Below are 22,229 nucleotides of genomic sequence, written 5' to 3' on the forward strand. Positions count from 1 at the left end.
TTTTGGCGTTGTCTCTTGCTTTATTTGTTTGGAATAATAAAGGTTTAACCAAATACACTAGAATCATTCAATGAAAACTAAGCAGTGAGGGATAGACTTGTTAGTCTTTAAAACAGCATGCACTGTATATAGATACTAGATCGTGTAACTTTCACAACGTTTTTTCTACAGAATTTTTTTTTCCCTGAAAGTCCTCAGTAGGTTGCTACACCGTACATTGAACAATTCTAACCCTCAACAGCCTTGTTTTCATTCCTGTTAAATTCAATATGGCTCTGCCCTGACTAAAGTCTATAGTTTATGAATTAGTAGTTCTGTTAAAGGCCAGTTAAAGGGATAGTTCACCCAAAAATGAAAATTTGATGTTTATCTGCTTACCCCCAGGGCATCCAAGATGTAGGTGACTTTGTTTCTTCAGTAGAACACAAACGGAGATTTTTAAGTCCAACCGTTGCAGTCTATCAGTCGTATAATGCATGGCAATGGTAACAAAATCTATGAGTAAAAAAAACATGCACAGACAAATCCAAATTAAACCCTGTGGCTCGTGACGACACATTGATGTCCTAAGACACGAAACGATCGGTTTGTGCCAGAAACCGAACAGTATTTATATCATATTTTACCTCTAATACACCACTATGTCCAACTGTCTTTGAGCGCGCGCATGGCATCCGACATCTTTGAGGTGTGTACGCGCTCTGGCGTAGTTTACGTTAATGGGTGTGTTGATATCCAGCCGAAGAGCAATCAACCATAACTTCAGGCGAGCAGGCTCAGAAGTTGGGAATACGTGGAAAGTCACCACTCCTGAATGAGTTCGTGCGAGAGAATGTAATCTTTTAGTTTTAAGTCGGTTTGAACAATCTGGATAAGCGCAAGTAAGTACCATTTTGATTAGCCGTCGTACCTACAATGACTGTGCACTGTGTAAACAATGAGTGACGTATACGCGCGAGAGATCACTTCCGGCGCTTGCGTAAACTACGCCAGAGCGCGTACACACCTCACGCACCGGATGCCTGCGTGCGCTCAAAGACAGTTGGACATTGGTGTATTAGAGGTAAAAAAATTATATGAATACTGTTCGGTTTCTCGCACAAACCGAACGTTTCGTGTCTTAGGACATCAGTGTGTTGTCATGAGCCGCAGGGTTTAATTTGGATTTGTCTGCATGTTTTTTTTACTCTCATAGATTTTGTTACCATTGCCATGCATTATACGACTGATAGACTGCAACGGTTGGAGTTAAAAATCATCATATGTGTTCTACTGAAGAAACAAAGTCACCTACATCTTGGATGCCCTGGGGGTAAGCAGATAAACATCAAATTTTCATTTTTGGGTGAACTATCCCTTTAACAACTAGCGAAGTCTGCACCACAACTTCAATGATTCTTGTGAATATACTTTCAGACTTTATTAAAGCTGAGTCAAGTTGGCACAACATAGTAACACTTCACAATAAGGTCTCATTTGTAAACTTTAATGCATTAGCTCACATGAACTAGATATGCTTTATTTAAAAATACACTTGACTAACAATACTTAAAAATGTATTAGTATGATACTTTTGCCTTCTTTTCCCAGTTAACTTCATTCAGCATTCCTAACATTTATTCAGATAGCCTATTCCTAGATTAAATTGTATGCAAAAACATTTTGCCAATTTCCCTGATAAAGCTGCTCTTAACCTTTTTGACACCAAAGCCCAACGTTTGTCCAAAAGGATATTTATTTAAAGAAACTCCTATCGAAGTACTTCTCTGGTAATAAAAATAAACTTAAAAATATTATGTCAGTGTACTGTTGTATATTATTATTTTTAATGTTTTATTGCATTTTAATTAAGATTATATTAACATAACTAGATTTGAAGAATTTTAAGATTTCTTGGAGGCCCCTTGAGAACCACTGCTCTATATGGGATTAATATAGTGAAATTTTCTCTGTTCGATCTTTAGCCACTGATTCTCTTCACATTATTTAGTTCAAAACATAGAAACAAGCATTGGATTCAGGGTTTCTGCAGCTTTTATGAAGGTAAATTTAAGACACTTAAGACCAAGAAAATTTAAGTAATAAACTAAATGGAACACAAAAAGGTCTTTAAATGTCTCCGCATTGCTTCAAATTTGAAATTGCAACTTCCAACATATCTCTATTACTTTTTAATAAGTCGACTTGTTTTCTGAGAAACTGATCAGAAAAATCAATATTTGTACTGGAAAACAAAAATACTGAGAAAGAATTTTATGTATTCATTCATTCATTCATGCATTTATTTTGCAGCGCATGCAACATTTAATGCCATGACCTCCCACATGAAAAAAATACTATAGTAATTTATAGCAAATACTATAGTGTTTTTGAACCATACTATAGTAAAGTACTTGAATTAATTTGTTGTGACAATTCTATAGTTGCTGTGGTAATATAACAACTATAGTAATATAAACAAATTACTTTACCCAATACTGTACTAAGTTTTCTACAACTATAGGGTATATTATACTACAATACACTACAGTTTACTGTAGTAAAAACTAAAGTATACTACAGTATTTATTAGTTTATCAGTTCACTATAGTTAATACTACAGTATGCTGTAGCATTCATTAACAAAGTATTGTAAATACTATAATATATACAGTATAATACACTTTACTATAGTTTTTGCTATAAATTACTATAGTATTTTTTCACGTGGGTTAATTTATGACTCTGTGCCAATTTAAAGGGGTCATAGGATGCTACATGCACTTTTACAAGTTGTTTGAACTGAAATGTGTGTTGGCAGTGTGTATACACAACCACCCTATAATGATAAATATCCACCCGGTGTTTTTTGTTTAATCTGGTTAAATGTTTTCCCCTTTCTCAAATCGAGCCGATCTCAGATGCCTGTCTGTGTGACCGGCTAAAGTAAACAGTCTCTCTGGAAGCTGTGAAGAGAGGGGCGGGGTCAGCAGAGCTCATTAACATTTAAAGGGAAATGCTACAAAACTGCGTGCTCTGAAAAGAGCTGTTTTTGACAGGGTAAAAAAAAGGTGTTTTTTACACTACCATTGAGAAATTTTAACCAAACTATGTTACAGACTTTTCATTAAGACCCTAAAGAATCATATCAACTTGTGGGAAATGGGCATCATATGACCCCTTTAAGACCTTAATTTGTGAAAGCAGGAATTAAGACTGTTTAAGACCTGCAAAAAACTCTGCTGACCCAGTAGCTACATTATTGTTTAAAACCTTCGATGCTAAGGCAAATTTTTTACATTTGATTTGGGGGTGAAATATGACATTTTTACATTCTTGATAGCCTTTTCTGTCAGATGCTCCCTAAAATGATTTACTCACCCTCATTTGGTCTTGTATGCACCGTAGAACACAAAGGATGAACGGCTGCCAGAAACACTATATAAAAGTACAATAACGTTTTATGAGGACATTTATGTTGTTATCCTTATTCCTCTTTATATGGCGACGAATTTGCCGTATTTTAAGCGTCTCAGGCCATGAACGCTGTTTAATTTATTTTAATTAGTTAATTAATTAGTTTAATTAGTTAATTAATTAATTAGTTTAATTAAGTTGTGATGAGTTAAAATATGTTAATGTATAAAACGCAATGGAACGATGTTAGTAACAATGGACCAATTAGATACGTCTGGGGACGGGATGAGCATTACATATGGGCAAACATGTATTAACTGTTTATATGCCTAAACGCTTGTTTTGATGTTTTTGACATTCAGCTAAATTATTTTGTGTTCCACTGTTGGGGAAAAAAAAATAAAAATAAAAATAAATAAATAAACATAAGCGGATGAATATATGAGTTGTAGTTGTAGTTCTGTAACAATAGCGACAGTTCCGCTTTTATCCGCCAGGTGTCTCTGTTTGACAACCTCCGACAGCGGCGCTATAGGGTTAAATCTGTTTCTGTGTTCTGCCTGTATTTCACTGCAAAGTCAAACAATAGGAAGTACTTTGCATAAAGGAAAGGAAGCAGTTTTAAAAGACAAATATTATTTCGTTTTAGTGAATTAAACACACCAAATTCTTATTACTGTAAGTAACACACAAATGATTTCAACACAATTTTAGTAAAATCTGCATAAAGAGCAAATGCTATTGTACTTCACATTTAAAAAAAAACAAAAAAAAAAACACTATTTTCGTATTTTTATTTTTCCAAGACTTATAATAAGACTTTTAGTCACTGCAGTAGGAATGTTTTTATTTATGGAAAATAATGTCAATGAATAATATTAATAATAATAATAATTATGGTCATAAAATTGGTCTTCAGTTTCTTTATTCAAAATATTTTTTCCTATTTCCCTGTTGAAGTTCTGGTAAATTTGACACATACATGTTTAGTTTATGTTTGCAAAAAAAAAAAAAAAAAAAACCAACTATGATACGAGAAGTGGCCCTTACAGTAAACATTTTTCCTTCAGCCAGCAGAAAATGTTAATCGGTGGCATTTATTGGAAGTGGTCTGACCTGCTTTATTATCAGAGATGAGTGTCTTCCATCAAGACCATCTGTTTTTTTGTTCTTTTTTGCTCACACGGTATTAAGGAAACATTTAACCTTTTCAGTTCTTCTGCTGAATGGTCCAAACACTCAGTCATTGCACCTCGATTTCTTCTAAGTCACATGTATTGCAGTAACAGACATGGCTGAGGAGGGGTTTAACATTCATTTCAGCCCAGGTGACTGTAGAGGATGTCTGATAAAGGCTGCTGTCCGTGTGGGTGTCTTACTACACTGCTTCTCATCGAGTCATTCAGAGAGGCTGAGTGTGGGGAGCGACCACAGAGATACTGATCGACCTGGAAACTCGACTGCAAGTGCGTGTAGCACAGATGCACAAAGACGCACGCCAGTCTAATGCAGGTACGGCCTGCTCTGGGAGAGCCTGGCACAGTCACACACTTATTTTTTGATAAGCAACATGGTACAGACTGATTCATCTACCATGGTATTTACAAGATATTCACAAGGTGACTTGTGGTATTAGAATAATGTGTGTCCTAAAACATCCCTTTGCTGATCTTTTTCATTCTTCTTTCATTGTGCATCACTGTACATACATACATAGATAGATAGATGGATATATAGATAGATAGATAGATAGATAGATCCGTAACTGCAACTTATCTCACAATTGAGTTGTTGTTGGTTTTGTTTTTGTGTCAGAATGCTCAGTTTACATCTTGCAATTTGAAAAAAAAAAACTTCTGCGACTTTTTTTTCTTACAATTGCAACTTTATATCTCACAATTCTAACATTTTCTTCTCAGAATTGAAAGAAAACTAGTCAGAATTGTGAACTAAAACTTGCAACTACCTTTTTAATAATTTTATTCTGAGGTGGGAAAAAATTTAATTAAAATTAAATAAAAATGCTAGCTCCATAGTTTTTTTTCTACCATAAAATAAAAAAATTGACTTTTTTTTTTGTTACTTTTCTTCTTGCAATTGGAAGTTTATATCTCACAATTCAAACTTTTCTCCTCATAATTGAGACTTTTTATCTTATACTTCTGAGTTTTTATCACAACTCTGACTTTTTCACAGAATTGTAGGGAAAAAGTCAGAATTGTGAGAAAAACTTGCAACTGCCTTTTAAATAATTTGGTGGCAGAAATAAAAAAATAAATAAAATCCTAATTCCATATAGGTTTTTTTTATACTATAAAATAAAAAGCATTTTTGCAACTGTTAATCTCATAGTTTGGACTTTTTGTCTTACAATTGCAAGTTTATATTTTGCAATTCTAACTTTTCTTCTCAGAATTGCAACTTTTTATCTCACAATTTTGAGTTTTTTTCTAAGATTTGTGAGAGAAAAAAAGACTGAACTGTGAACTTTAATCTCACAATTCTATGGATGGATGGATGGATGGAGGGATGGAACACAATGAGGAATAAAGCACAGGAAAGCAACAGATGTGACAATAGGAGCTGTTTTTTGCATGTGTGGGGGAAAAGCAGTCAAACCCGGGCGATGGCATCAGTAGTGACACATCAGACGCTCAGGACAGGCATTCTGAAAGCTGGATCTCAGTTACTGAACATCTGCCCACGTCCTCCAAATCACTGTACAAGCACTATCAATCAAACTGAAGCTCACATGTGGCTTCCTCTCTGCGTATGTTTTCCATGACGTGTGTGAAATCGAGGTCAGCTCGTATGTGCATGTGTGTCACTGCCGGCTCTGCGTTGGCATAAAGAGGGGCTTCTATTTACAGCATCCGAGAACTATTGTGGTGCTTTATCAACGCATGCAGACTCTGAAAGGAAGATGTCAGCGGCTGATTGATCTACTGTCTGCATTCGTCTAGTTCTTTATTTTGTACACATCAGAGTTGATCGAGCCTTTGAAAAACGTGTATTAGAACCCACAGACCAGTCGGAAACCACCTAGCAACCGCCTAGAACACCCTAGCAACCACATATCAACATCATAAAACCATCCAGAGCACCATATCAACCTACACTCTCAGAAAAAAAAAAAAGTACAAAATCTGTCACTGGATCAGTAGCCTTTCAAGTACTACTAATATGTACAATTTAGGTACCAATATTTGCACTTTAGGTGCTTCTCTTTAAGATACTAATATGCACATTTTAGGGGTAAATAAGGTACAACTTTTGAAAAGGTACCGTCTCAGTGCAGCTTTTGTACCTTTTTTTCTGAAAGTGTAGGTTGCTATGGTGTTCTCATTTCTGCCACAGAATATAAAATAAATAAAATGTAATTGTGACTTATCTCATCTCACAATTAGTTGTTTTCTTGCAATTATGAGTCTCGCAATTCTCACAATTCAGTTTTTTGTTTCCACTTTGAAATAAATATAGTAAAAATAAGGTAATTGTGACTTTTTATCTCACAATTAAAAAAAAAATTTCTCACAATTGCGAGTTTATATCTCACAATTATCTTTTATTTCTAAGAATTGCGAGATATAATCTCAGGATTGTAGGACAAACTCAGAATTGCGCGAAAAAAAGTCAGAAAATTGTGAGATAAAAAGTCAAAATTACTTTATTTTTTATACCCCGTAAAAGAAACCAGCTTAGCAACCGCATAAACACCCTAGCAACACCTTAACATCATGGTGGTATTTTCTAGTAAAAATCTAGTTAATCTACACGATTTAGTCCACTATTTTACTACTCTCTAAAAAATTATTTTTCGAAGTTGCAAATAAAGATTATTGGAGTATGTTTTACAAGAAAATGCTATTTCTGTAGCATTATTCAAATGTGGTACTTGCCATTTCTTTGTATTTATGAAATTTACTAGCAATTTCAGAGTAAAAATTGTTTCAAGGTAAAAATCACCATTTTTCAGGGTATAACCTTTTTTTTTTTTTTTACTGTATTGTATTTAGTGTCATTCGATCATTTTTTTTAACTTTTTCGTTAGATTTTGCAACATTGAAAGGTGCTGAATTAAATAAAGTTTGACTGATTTATGTTATACAAAGTGTAAATATCATGTTAGGTTTATATAAACAGTCCTTTCCAGTTATTACACCTGTACAAACAGTTCTGGTCTTTGCTATCATATTATTTTAATTTCTCATCGTAATCATAAACACACTGGTTTAAAAACACTAGTTTTACTGTTTAATGCACGTTGTTATTCTTAACATTTAACGAAGCTGAAGTTGACATTCAAAAGCGGATATCTTTCCAGGTAATCATTTCAGTCATCTTTGAATCTTTTCTAACTTTTAGATGGATTCTGCTTTTAAAGATCTTGTTTATTAGCTTGCATCTCTTTATTAGAGACCTTATAATCACAACAGACAAACACAAGAGACTCTTCAAGACGTAACTGTATTTAACAGTTCATCAACTCAAGAAATCAGAACAGAATAAAAAGCAGGTATGAAGAAAGTGAAAACTAACACAAATCTGAGTTTGGTCATGTGATCAAATTAATTGAAACATATATATATATATATATATAAACAATGAACCCTAAAAAAAAGTAAGTAAGACTACATTAGTTAGGTAGTACACAAGTCCTTCACATTCCCTCAGACTGATCACTAACACTAAAAATAAGGGGAGAAATGACACTGAATGGCACCCGTTATCTGAGTAATCATACTGACAGATTCTTTTAAACCTCCAAAACATTCGTGGGCTTTTACAGGAAATTAATATTACATACAGAAAACAAAACCTCATGTACTCTGGTGGTAAGGTGAATCACTCAAACATGTCCAGGTCATATTTCACCCCAAAATCAAAGGGGAAAAAAAATTATATTTTACCTAAAGGAACTGAAATCTATTTTTAGGAGCATTAAGAGTTTTGAATTATGACATTATTTATCATCACAATTAAACAGATTAATTATGCAAAAAAAATTTATCTTTACTAATGGAGTAAAAGAGATATTATACTACATTAACCGTTTAATAAAATATTAAAAAATAAATAAATAAATGCAATGTTTTCATTTTTGCTGATTTAAATAAAACTTTGTCATACGAAAATCACCTTTGATAATGAGGAAAAAAATCTAAACATATCCAGACACATCATGAAAATTTCACAATGCAATAATAATAATCTTACATCCAGATTAATTAAGGTAATTGTCAAATTTCACAATGCAATAATAATAATAATAATAAAAAATAATGATTTAATTTTTGCTGATGTAATTGCCATGAAAATGTCAATGCAAAAAAAAAAAAAAAAAAAAAAAAAAAAAAAAAAAAAAAAAAAAAAAAAAAAAAAAAAAAAAAAAAAGAATAAATAAATAAATGAAAGGTCCTAAAATAAGCATCATTTTCTTTATGCATAATGTAATTTTTACGGTCATTGAATGGTAACTGTCTTCATGAGATTCACCTGGTAATGCTTCACTAATAAAAAAATTAAAACACTAACTAAAACTACATCCTGTAGTGAAAGTACATAGTCCTGATTAGAGTTTAAAAATAAATCTGCAACATGCAAAAGGACGTAGATGCAGAACGAAAGAGATTTCACCTAAATATTTTGGTAAACAAGCACGTCTACCATCCTCTCTCACGGTCAGACCACCAAGAACAATCCATCCTGCTGCTTTTAACACCATAAAAACTCATCCCAGAAATCAGATCTATTCTCAAAACTGTAATAGAAGGCAGATTATTATTGCACGGGCAAATCAAAAACGGAAAAAGAAACTTAAACAAAAATAAAGACAAAAGTTAGACCCACTAAAAAGACTAAAAGTGATTATCAGCAACAAACAGGTTCCCTAAGAACCTTTAATATAATGAAAGAAAAAGCTATATTCGTTCCAATAATATAAATGAAACGGATGTCATTAGTATTGTATCAGTGAACTGAAGCTCGAGAGCAGATCTGTAGAAATCCTGTTCTAGCAAACACTAAAAATGAACACGTGTGAACTGAATCACTGTAAAACTAGATTGTTGGCTTTTCTTCACCACGCACGTGTCTGTCTTATCACTTCTGCACATATTTAAATGGTAGATCATTTATAAAAAAAAAATTATAAATAGCGTGGAACTTCCCTTTCTGGCTCTTACAAAACCGGTGACATTTTTCACTGCCTCCCTCATCTGACCAGAAAAACACAAACCTAAGACTCTTAAAGCGACAGTGCACCAAAATACCCTCATCATTATTCCAAACTTGTACGACTTGCGATTCCACATATTTCTTCTGTGGAATACAAAAAAGGCAGAATTAGATAAAAATATTCATGCTTTATTTCAGTACAATGAAAGAATGTAACGAGGAGGTCAAGCTCCAAAAGCTGAAAAGAGAAACACCATAAACAACGTCCATAAATGATGGTGTGATGAATATTCTGCTCTCTTTTTAAGAAAGTAATGTAGGTTTGGAATGACATGAGGGAGACTAAATGAGGACATTTTTAATTTGCCTTTAACATGCCTGATTCTAATGCCATAATAAGGGTTATGTGTTATGAAAATGCGTGAGAAACTCACCTGACACGGACTTCCTTCATACAGTCACACCTGACGCTTGGAGGTAAAATTACTACCTGAAGAATGTCAGTGTTTCCTTCCAGAGAGAATCTCAGAAAACTGGTTAAAAACAGCTCATATTTCAGCCCAAAGTCAAAAGGAAACATAATTTTAAAAATTATATTTTGCAGAAAAGACCTAATTTGTGACTTGTTTGGATTTTTTGCAGTGCAAAAAATAAATATGACTGAAATTACAGTAATAAGAATGAGCTGTTTTATATCAAGACAACTGGAGAGAAACTAAAGAAACAAAAAGAAAATGAAAAATATGCCTTTTTTATTCATGCAAAATGCAATGCTATATTTATTTATATATATCATTTTTCTTCAGCCATTTCTTTAGGAGATTCACTTACTGGAGCACTTTAAAGAGTGTAATCAGTTTGTTTGTCATATAACAAACACTATTATACGGTTTGATATGGCAGACAGCAGAAATGTGTGAGAGAGCTTCATTCACCTGCTAAACGAGACACTGGTATCAATGAGGAGGTTCACTTTAAAGACTGCGTTTGGGACCCGTGAATCTCACAAAACCATGTCAAGTCTAGCTCACATTTCACATCAAATCTAGTATTCCTATTTATGGTTATACAATGAATAAAGCTGTATTATTGTATTGTACTACTACTAAAAAAAATAAAAAAAATAAAGGGTATTTGGGCTCAAAATTGGCTTAATTTTAAGGAAAACAATGTCATTATGCAAAAAAATGTTAATAATTCTTTTTAAAAAATATCATCTCATGTTTTATTATTAATATTTTATTATTGTACTGTAATATGTAATAAAATGTAATTTGAATGAAAATAATGAAAATCTAATGGTCTTATTTCTTATTGTTTTATTATTAATTTAGTATTTTATTACTGTATTGTAATAATTATAATAAACTATTCAAATATGATAATAATAATAATAATTAATATCAGAACATTTGCATTATGTAGAAAATGTAATGGTTCTTAAAAAGCCTAAATTGTCTTATTTCTTTTAACATTTTATTATTTAATATTTTATTATTTTATTGTAACAATAATAATGAAATAAAAAAAAAAATAGTAATAAAAGTGGATTTGGGCAGAAAACATGCTTAATATTCATGAAAATAATGCTATTATTTTTTTCTTATTGTGTTTTTTTTTAGTTTTTTTTGTTTCTTATTATGTACTATTATTTCTTATTACGCTTTATTATTAATTTAGAATTTTATTACTGTATGGTAATAATTATAATAAACTATTAAAATATAATAATAATAATTCATATTATTATTATTTGGGCAGAACATTTGCTTAAATTTCATGAAAACAATGTCATTATGTAGAAAATGTAATGGTTCCTAAAAACCCTAAATTGCCTTATTTCTTTTAACATTTTAATATTATTTAATATGTTATTGTAACAATAATAATGAAAAAAAAAATAGTAATAAAAGTGGATTTGGGCAAAAAACATGCTTAATTTTCATTTTCTTATTGTGTTTTTTACGTTTTTTTTTCTTATTACATAATATCAGTATTTCTTATTACGCTTTATTATTAATTTGATATTTTATTATTGCATTGAAGTAATAACAATAATAATAAAGAACATTTTGAGTGGAAAATGTGTTCAGTTTTGATGAAAATAATGTCAAAAAATATAATGTTTTTTAAAAAAAGGCCACATGGTCTTTTCTATTTCTTATTGTGTTTTTGTTTATTAATTTCATATTTTCCTTTGGACTTTGGAGTGAATATGACCCAGATATAATGTGAACAGAACGATGGGTGAACTAACACTGCTAAACAACAGTTCATTTTCCTCTCGAACAACTTCTTAAAGCAAACTTTAAATAGAAAAACTGAACGAATTTAGTACCAAATTACAAAGATATCAAAGGCTATCAAAGTCCGTGTTCGCTCGATGGATCGTGAAGTCATTTCTCTCACACACACACACACACACACACACACACACACACACACACACACACACAAACACACGACACGCACGCAAAATCCCTTTAAGATAAAGAGAAATCCCTTTCTGTAGCATCCGACCGTACGAAACAAACCCACAGTTCTGCAGCAAACAAAAAAAGACGAACAAACCACGAAAATGTGGCTTCTGTACACTGGATTAAACCTTCTGAACGGGCGTCTGCGGCGGCCGCTTGCTGCTCTTCTTCACGCGGCTGCGGGCGTAGATGCGGAGGAAGAGCGCGAGGAAGACTACACCCACACCCAAGCCGCCCACCAGGGAGACGGCATGACTGTAGAGGAAGCAGGACAGGAGGATGGCAATGGCCTGCCGCAGAGTCATGATGATGGTGAAGACGGCCGCGCCGAACTGAGAGATGGTGTAGAAGATGAAGAGCTGCCCGCAGGCGGAGCAAACCGACAGCAGCACGGCGTGCATCACGAACTCCGAGTGACGCATCATGAAGGCCAGCGAGTCGAAGAAGGCGCCCTGCTCCAGCAGAGAGCCCACCGTGAAGAGACACGAGAAGAGATTGACGCCGAACATCATCTGCACCGACGACATCTTGTACTTGAACAGGTTGTCCTGCCAGTTGGAGGTGAAGCTGTCGAAGACGATGTATCCGCCGAGGATGACCACGCCGGAGAAGGTGGTGACGGTGGAGGGGTGTTTGCTGCTGGAGCTGGAGAGCAGGAACATGCTGACGCCCAGTGAGATCAGGACGGCCGTCAAGTACTCCCAGTACTCGTAGCTCTTGCGCGACACGATCTTGCCCATCAGCATCACGGGGATCACCTTAGAGGCCTTGGCCAGAACCTGCGACGGAAACACATCTGGCATCGGATTTATGACGGATTTGCCAGCGACACGAGCTGACGTGTCAATCACTGCTGCTGCTGCTCGTGCAGTGATTTCAGAGAAAATCAATCAATCAAGATTTGAGAAGGTGTCCAGAAATGTCCAAACTGATATGTAGGATGCAGACGATCAATAAGGAAATTATAGACCTATACGGATTTATTTTAAAGATATTTCTAATATTTATTTTCATTTTATGTTTTTCGTTTCAAATAAATTCACACAAAAATTCCAACGCGGAATTTTCCTAGAGCGAAACCAGGAATCAACATATTATAATAGCAATGCACACCATAAAAAATATTTTTCATGTGTCATTTAAATTATATTCTGTTAAAAGTATTGTTAAAATTAAAAACTAAATTCTTACATTTAAATAAATTCTTACATTTAATATTTTGTATAATTATATATAATAAATCCTTATAATATATATATATATGAGGAAATACTATAATTACACTATTAAGAATCTAATATTACAACGGAATTACTTTATTTATTTATTTATTTATTTATTTATATATATATATAGATAGATATTATGGGAAAACCCCTAAAAAGTAAAATGCATAAATAAATTATGGAAATGAGAATTTGGGTGAGTGTGTTTAAGTGCGAGGAAAATATTGTCAAAAAAATGAAAAACACTGCACATCTAATGGTCTACTGAAACGTGGCCATATCAGAATCTTTAGTTTTGACTTTTTATTGCTAATTTTATTTCTTAATCATCTGTTATGATTATTTTAAAATCCTTTTTATGTAAAGAACTTTGAATTACCTTTGTGTATGAAATGTGCTATATAAATAAACTTGCTGGACCATACAGCTCGTTTACCCAGAATGCAGTGCTGTACCTGTGTGGGAAAGCTGATGTATTTGAGCGCTTCATACTGGCACCAGCTGCTGAGGATGTTGGACAGTGAAGCGAAGGAGTATTTGTACATGGGCGCACCGTGACGGGGCTGTTTGAACAGGACACACCACAGACCGGACACCGTCAGCGCCAGGATGCGGTTCATGAACACCAGAAACTGAGAGTCTCTGAAACGCTCGCCGCTGCCTTTCACCTCGGTCGCACCGTACGAGCGCGTCATCACCCGCTCCTGAAGAACTCCCCAGGTCAGGTACGACACCTGGGCGAGAGGAAAACATATATAGATACTGTAGATATAACTGTGAACACATGAAGACTATTAATCTGTACAAAGAGTTCAAAGAAAAACTAATTACAAAAATGAAAAACTCTTGAGCACACAGTAATAATCAAACAACTTCCTAAAAAAAAAAAAAAAACATTTAATTAAAAAAAAAAACTAATTATAGCAGTTAGAATATAATGAGTATTACAAATGAGAATAAAGGGAATTAATTTAAATAATTAAAAAAAGAAAAAAAAAAGATAAAATATGTTGTACTGCCTACATGGTGATTTTAATTAAATAATAAAATAATCAGAACCTGCGACGGAAACACATCTGGCATCGGATTTATGACGGATTTGCCAGCGACACGAGCTGACGTGTCAATCACTGCTGCTGCTGCTCGTGCAGTGATTTCAGAGAAAATCAATCAATCAAGATTTGAGAAGGTGTCCAGAAATGTCCAAACTGATATGTAGGATGCAGACGATCAATAAGGAAATTATAGACCTATACGGATTTATTTTAAAGATATTTCTAATATTTATTTTCATTTTATGTTTTTCGTTTCAAATAAATTCACACAAAAATTCCAACGCGGAATTTTCCTAGAGCGAAACCAGGAATCAACATATTATAATAGCAATGCACACCATAAAAAATATTTTTCATGTGTCATTTAAATTATATTCTGTTAAAAGTATTGTTAAAATTAAAAACTAAATTCTTACATTTAAATAAATTCTTACATTTAATATTTTGTATAATTATATATAATAAATGGTTATTGATCATTTGTATATATTTATATTATGTTTATATATATATATATATATATATATATATATGAGGAAATACTATAATTACACTATTAAGAATCTAATATTACAACGGAATTACTTTATTTATTTATTTATTTATTTATTTATATATATATATAGATAGATATTATGGGAAAACCCCTAAAAAGTAAAATGCATAAATAAATTATGGAAATGAGAATTTGGGTGAGTGTGTTTAAGTGCGAGGAAAATATTGTCAAAAAAATGAAAAACACTGCACATCTAATGGTCTACTGAAACGTGGCCATATCAGAATCTTTAGTTTTGACTTTTTATTGCTAATTTTATTTCTTAATCATCTGTTATGATTATTTTAAAATCCTTTTTATGTAAAGAACTTTGAATTACCTTTGTGTATGAAATGTGCTATATAAATAAACTTGCTGGACCATACAGCTCGTTTACCCAGAATGCAGTGCTGTACCTGTGTGGGAAAGCTGATGTATTTGAGCGCTTCATACTGGCACCAGCTGCTGAGGATGTTGGACAGTGAAGCGAAAGAGTATTTGTACATGGGCGCACCATGGCGGGGCTGTTTGAGCAGGACACACCACAGACCGGACACCGTCAGTGCCAGGATCCGGTTCATGAACACCAGAAACTGAGAGTCTTTGAAGCGCTCGCCGCTGCCTTCCACCTCGGTCGCACCGTACGAGCGCGTCATCACCCGCTCCTGAAGAACTCCCCAGGTCAGGTACGACACCTGGGCGAGAGGAAAACATATATAGATACTGTAGATATAACTGTGAACACATGAAGACTATTAATCTGTACAAAGAGTTCAAAGAAAAACTAATTACAAAAATGAAAAACTCTTGAGCACACAGTAATAATCAAACAACTTCCTAAAAAAAAAAAAAAAACATTTAATTAAAAAAAAAAACTAATTATAGCAGTTAGAATATAATGAGTATTACAAATGAGAATAAAGGGAATTAATTTAAATAATTAAAAAAAGAAAAAAAAAAGATAAAATATGTTGTACTGCCTACATGGTGATTTTAATTAAATAATAAAATAATTTTAAAAATGGACAAAAACTATAGATGAAATGTCATACTGCCTTCATGGTGATTTTAATTAAACAATAAATAATAAAAAAATAAATAAAGATATTGCAGATATTGTGAACACATGAAGACTGATAACTTGTGCAAATAGTTAAATTAAATAAAAAATGAAATAAATATATCGATATTATAGATATTATTGTGAACACATGAAAACTATTAACTTGTGCACACATTAATAATAATAAAATAACTTCTTAAACCCAAAAATAGTATTTAAAAAAAAAAAAAAAAAAAACTGTAATTACACTAGTGAGAAAGTATTAAAACTGAGAATAATGGGAATTACAAAAACAAATCCAAATAAGTAACATAATGCACACTGTATGCATACTGTGTAATGCAAAAAAAACAAAAACATTTTTATTACTGAAATGCAAAAAAAAGATGTAATACTTAAATTATAAAGTATTAAAAATCTTAAATTTAATTGAATAAAAAATGTATTACAAATAATTTTAAATAAAAGAAAATACTGTAATTGCACTATTGAGAATCTCACTATTGTTTTTTAAATTAAACAATAAAATTAAAAAAAATAAAAATATATAGATATAATGCATATTTTACTGCCTTCATGGTGAACAAATGACGACTATTAACTTGTGCATATAGGAAAAAAACAACAACTGATATTGTAGATGTTATTGTGAAGACTATTAACTATAAATGTATAACCTGGAGTCCAGCAGCACAGAAGAAGAGTTTGACGGCCTGCCGAGCAGATGAACTGGATTCAGACTTGTTTCTAGCCGCCGATGAAGCGTCATCCAGCAGTCCAGTCTTCGATTCATTCCCAAACACACACGTCTTTATGACAGGAAAACAAAGCCCACGACCTGCACAAACATCAGCAGGACGGTTTGACAAGTACTTTAAACTGAACACAGGAGCTGCTGCAACCATAATGCATACATGTTCGGGTTGAAATACAATGTATTGCTTAACTGAGAGAAAGTGGTAATGAAAATAAAACAATTAAAATGATAATGGCCTCAAGTGGTAACAAAAATTAAAGTTGGAAAAAATTAATTATAGTGGAAATAAGTAGGAGAAAATAAGTGGTAATTTTTTTTTATTATAATGAAAGTCAGAAAAAAAAGTGGTAGAAAAATTCAAAATATAGTGGTCGTATGTTGGAAAAAATAAAGTGGTAAAAAAAATTAGTGGACATAAGTAGACACAATTAGTGGCAGAAAAATAAAAAATATAGTGGTCAGAGTGGGAAAGAAATAAAAAATTACAGTGGAAATAAGTAGGAAAAAATATGTGGTAAAAAATAAAACTTAAGTAGGAAAAAACAAGTTGAAAAAAAAAAAAACATTATAGTGGACATAAGTAGGAAAATATGAGTGAGGAAAAATACATAGTGGACATAAGAGATGAAAAATAAACTTTATTATTATTATTAATTAACTATAATAATTATTACATTCATTATAATTAATAATAATAATTAAATGTACAGTGGGTACGGAAAGTATTCAGACCCCCTTAAATTTTTCACTCTTGTTTTACCAAAATGCAGTATATGACTTCACTTCATTTGGGCTGGGAAACAACAGAAGTAAGTGTGCTCAGAACAAACCTGTTTCTAGATAATTGATTCGTTTGAAGTAGCTGATGAGAAAATATCCAGGGATGATGATGGTGGCGTAGCTCAAAACATTGAGGAACAAGCGGAAGAGCCACACGTCCTGCCAGCCTCCCAGCAGCGAAGCATCGTCAGCGTCCGCCAGCACAGACGGCAGGACACACAGCGCCGCACACCAACACAAACTACAGAGAAGCACATCACAGAGTACTCTTTCTACAGTCCGCATGTCTGCACTGAACCAAAATAAACAAGGAAATCGAAAGAGGGGTCCGAACTGTCACATCTGCAGACCTGGTCGAAATGCAACACAGGAGTGTTTAGAAAAGAACTCAAGCGCTGCATAATTCAGCGCTCCCTGTGTGTCGTGTGAACTCGGCATTCCTGGAATCCAGCCGGTCTGATCCCATTCCAACAGAACGGCTTTGTGTTCAGAGCGCAGGACCAACAAACTAACCCCTATTCCACCCGTTACCCGACACCTCCCACTAGACCACCATTATTACCACTAGTGGAACACTTTGTTGAAGAAGGAACACGTCACTCTGTAAACTCAAAGCTTTTGTCATTAATAGACTCATAAAGGTGTTTGCTAAGCGTCTCTGAAAGACTTAAGAGTTTCCACACCTTCTGTCCAGTGGATTTCCACGGCTCTCTCAGTTTTCATGATTACTGGATCGTGCACACTCACTTTTTTTTCTCTTTTAAAATACCAGTTTCTAGCAGATTAACTAACTTACAAGTGGAGCACAACTATACACACTGCTGTTCAAAAGTTTGGGATCAGTACGATTTTTTGTTTTTAAAGACTGCTCATCAAGGCTGCGTTTATTTGATCAAAAGTACAGAAAAAACTGTAATATTATGAAATATTACTTTAATGGTTTTCTATTTTAATATACTTTAAACAAATATATTTCTGTGATGCGCAGCTGTATTTTCAGCATCATTACTCCAGTCTTCAGTGTCACATGATCTTCAGAAATCATTCTAATATGCTGATTTATTATCAATGTTGGAAACAATTTTGCTGCTTCATATTATTTTTTGGAAACTGATACTTTTTTCAGGACTCTATGATGAATAAAAAGTTAAAAGGAACAGCATTTATTTAAAATAGAAATCTTTTGTAACAATATACACTACCGTTCAAAAGTTTGGGGTCAGTAATTGTACTTTTTTTTTTAATTTTTTTTTTTAAGAATTTAATACTTTCATTCAGCAGGGATGTGTTAAATTGATAAAAAAAAAAAAATAGAAAAGATTTATATTTTAAATAAACGCTGTTCTTTTTTTATTTTTTATTCATCAAAGAATGAAAAAAGTATCACAGGTTCCAAAAAATATTAAGAAGCAAAACTGTTTCCAATATTGATATCAAATCAGCATATTCGAGTGATTTCTGAAGATCATGTGACACTGAAGACTGGAGTAATGATGCTGAAAATTCAGCTGCGCATCACAGAAATACATTACATTTGAAAGCATATTAAAATAGAAGACCTTTTTTTTTTTTAATTGTAATAAGTTTTCACAATATTACTGTTGTTTTCTATATTTTTGATCAAATAAATGCAGCCTTGATGAGCAGAAGAGACTTCTTTAAAAACATTAAAAGCTTTTGAAAGGCAGTGTATATGGGGGGTAAAAAAAATATAGTAAATGTGGTGTAAAAAAAAAAAGACAGTGGACATGAGAAGAAAAAATAAATAAATGGGGGGAAAAATATTTGATGATATTTATCTAATATGCTAAACATTATATAACAGAGAGGATTGACAGAGAGTCTCCTCAGCTCATCAAGGCTCTAAAATACTAAAAAAAAAAAAAAGCGAAATATTTTTACAATTTATAATACCTCGTTTCTACGTGAATATATTTTAAAATCTCATTTATTTCTGTGATGCGCAGCTGAATTTTCAGCATCATTACTCCAGTCTTCAGTGTCACATGATCTTCAGAAATCATAATAATATGCTGATTTGCTGTAAAAAAAAAATATCATCAATTATTATTGGTTCAAAAGTTATTTTTCAAGATTCTGATCAAATGAACAGCATGCATTTGAAAGCTGTAATGAAGTAATTACACATAAAAGCAGGCAGAAGATATGCATTATTTACACTATAATGGTGAAATGATTAAAGTGCGGTCTGAAATGTTGCATTAAAAGTGATTTTGACGTCAGAAATGTTAGATTTAAATGTCACTGTGATGTTTGAGCATCATGTTTCAGTACCTCCATAGAAACAGAGGCATTATGAGGCTTCAGAACTCCCTGAAACAGCCGCTGAGAGACTTCTCCAGACGAGCTCCGGCGCCGGACATGTATCGAGGAAGCCTTCGGACAGAAATCAAACGATCAACGTCCAGGATCCGGACAAATCCCGAGTGTTTCTGACCTGAAACTTCTCGGCCTGCTTCATTCATGAGTTCATCCGTACTGACGTACTGACGTGTTCACACGCTGCAGCGCTTCCGGTTGCGAGAGGAGTCACTTCTTCGCGTATCTGTGCAGCTTCCTCTTGGATTTAGTGTCACGAGGTTTCGACATAATAATAATAAAGACATAATAATGTTTTATTAGTCTAACAGTCGTGTTGACACAGTCGAGAGAGTAAAATGTCCTTGGGTCTGTGCGCGGGGGTTCATTAGTCTTTATGAGAGACTTTTATTGTGAAATTTATTCGGCGCAGATTCTAAATGCGTTGAAATCTGTAGCGCCCCTCTGACGTCAGGCGACATTATATTTATATTATAATTACAGCTGCTTCTCTGACATTTTTATTTTTTTTAATCTAAAATCGTATTAAATATTGCTAAAATATATTTATAAAATGTTGCACATTTTATTTATTTATTTAACACTTAAATGTAGTAATTTCGTTTTTAACAGAAATGTAATATTTAGTCACCGATATTAGAAATAAAAAAAACGTAAGATTTTAAATTTACTTGGATACACATTTAGTTAAAGCATTTAGTTGTTTCTATGTATTTTTTAATTTTAATAGTTAAAATATATTCATAGAATTGAATAAAAGTGTTGCAATATTGCACATTTTATTATAAGTATTATATGTAGTAAAAGTACTTTTTAATGGAAAGTAATTTTTGTCATTAAATATAAAAACTAAAAACATTAAAAGATTGTAAATTTACTAGGATACACGTTTAGTTTTAGCATATATTATTTTAATATTGTTAAAATATATTTAGAAAATTGTATACAAATGTTTCAATATTGCACATTTTATTGTAACACTTAAATCTAGGCATAAATGCATATTAACAATAAATATGTTAAAAGATAGTAAATTCACTTGGGTACACATTAGTTTTAACTGCTGCTTTTTCTGCATTCTTTTTATTCATTTATTATTTGTAAGCCATTTTCTCAATAATCAAATTAGAACAAAAATAAATGTAACAATATTAGAAAAAAATAAATAAATGTAACATTATTTAGAAGTATCAAAAATTGTACAAATATATTTATACAATTTAGCTAAAAACAATAGTACTTTACTTTTTTTATTCTAAAAGTATGATTATTTATATATTTATTCACCAAATACATTTGCAATCAGTATACCATTATATTACCATGAATATATTAGGGCTCAAGAATATAGATACATATATATTATACAGTAATTTGTTTTTTAAAAGACCCAAATTCCTATTATTAAATTGTTTCCTCAACACTCCTGCAATTCCAAGATATCAAATATTATTTAAATATACATATAAAATTTTATAAAATGTTGAAATTGCATTTATAGTAACTAACTGTACTTTTTAATGGGTTTTAATATTTATTAATAATAATTATTATTATAAAATATCTAAATTAATCATAATTTATCAATGATAATAAATTAACACTTATTGATGTTTATAATATTTAGTATCGAGTATACCAAATATTAAAAATAAAACCTTAAACATTAGAAGATTGTACATTTAATAGGATGCACGTTTAGTTTTAGCTGCTTCTTTTTTTAAATTATTTTTATGAATTCATTATTTTTCTCAATAATCATAAAGCGTCATATTAGAAAAGTAACAATATTTATAAGTATCAAATATCGTAAAAAAAATTTTAATAATAATTTATTTCTTCTAAAAGTAAGCATTTAATGCTATATTTAGTCACCAAATACAATGGCAATCTTATGTACACAGGAAAGAAAAGGAAATTAATATTAATTTACAAGGAAATATACTTGTTTCACATGAAGCGGAAGCATGTTTTAACCTGTCCGAGTTCACATGAATGGGACTCATTTTTGGGAAGTTATGAGGAAGAGTGATGTGGCACATGATGGAAACACACACAGACAAGGTTTCACGACATGCTGTTCTTTTTTACAAATCTACCAGGAACTTGTTTTTGTGGCTTTTCCTGTATGTTCTGCTCATTGTTGTTTTCCCAGTATCAATGCTTATGAGAACTGCAGCACATTTTTCCTCTTAAAAACACCAAAGCATGAATCTGTCTCCAGCGTCTGTTTAGTTTGCATTATACGCAGCGTTTAACATTGAAAACCAAAATGTAAATGATATGGTTGTGAAGTAAACAACACAGTTGCTGGCAGATAATAATAAAAAAAAAAAAAAAAAAGTTTCATAAAAAGCTCTTGCATTTTCAGTAGAAAGAAAACGCTGCACGTAAATATTAAAACTACTTTTATTGGCACTATG

The 22,229-nt window shown here is 32.4% G+C and overlaps 1 protein-coding gene across 1 annotated transcript; it reads right to left on the bottom strand.

The window, feature by feature from the left end:
• Window positions 1–11,655: 11,655 nt before the first annotated feature.
• LOC107669435 (adenosine 3'-phospho 5'-phosphosulfate transporter 1-like) lies at window positions 11,656–20,038 on the bottom strand. The gene is made up of 5 exons (XM_016461646.1): window positions 19,762–20,038; window positions 17,517–17,707; window positions 16,607–16,767; window positions 13,732–14,010; window positions 11,656–12,829 (listed from the first exon to the last, which is right to left on the bottom strand). The coding sequence occupies exons 1-5, from the start codon at window positions 19,779–19,781 to the stop codon at window positions 12,173–12,175; spliced, it is 1,308 nt and encodes a 435-aa protein (XP_016317132.1). The 5' UTR covers window positions 19,782–20,038; the 3' UTR covers window positions 11,656–12,172.
• Window positions 20,039–22,229: the final 2,191 nt, after the last annotated feature.

Source organism: Sinocyclocheilus anshuiensis, unplaced genomic scaffold (assembly GCF_001515605.1).
Source record: "Sinocyclocheilus anshuiensis isolate Anshui unplaced genomic scaffold, SAMN03320099.WGS_v1.1 scaffold96, whole genome shotgun sequence".
NCBI lineage: Eukaryota > Metazoa > Chordata > Actinopteri > Cypriniformes > Cyprinidae > Sinocyclocheilus > Sinocyclocheilus anshuiensis.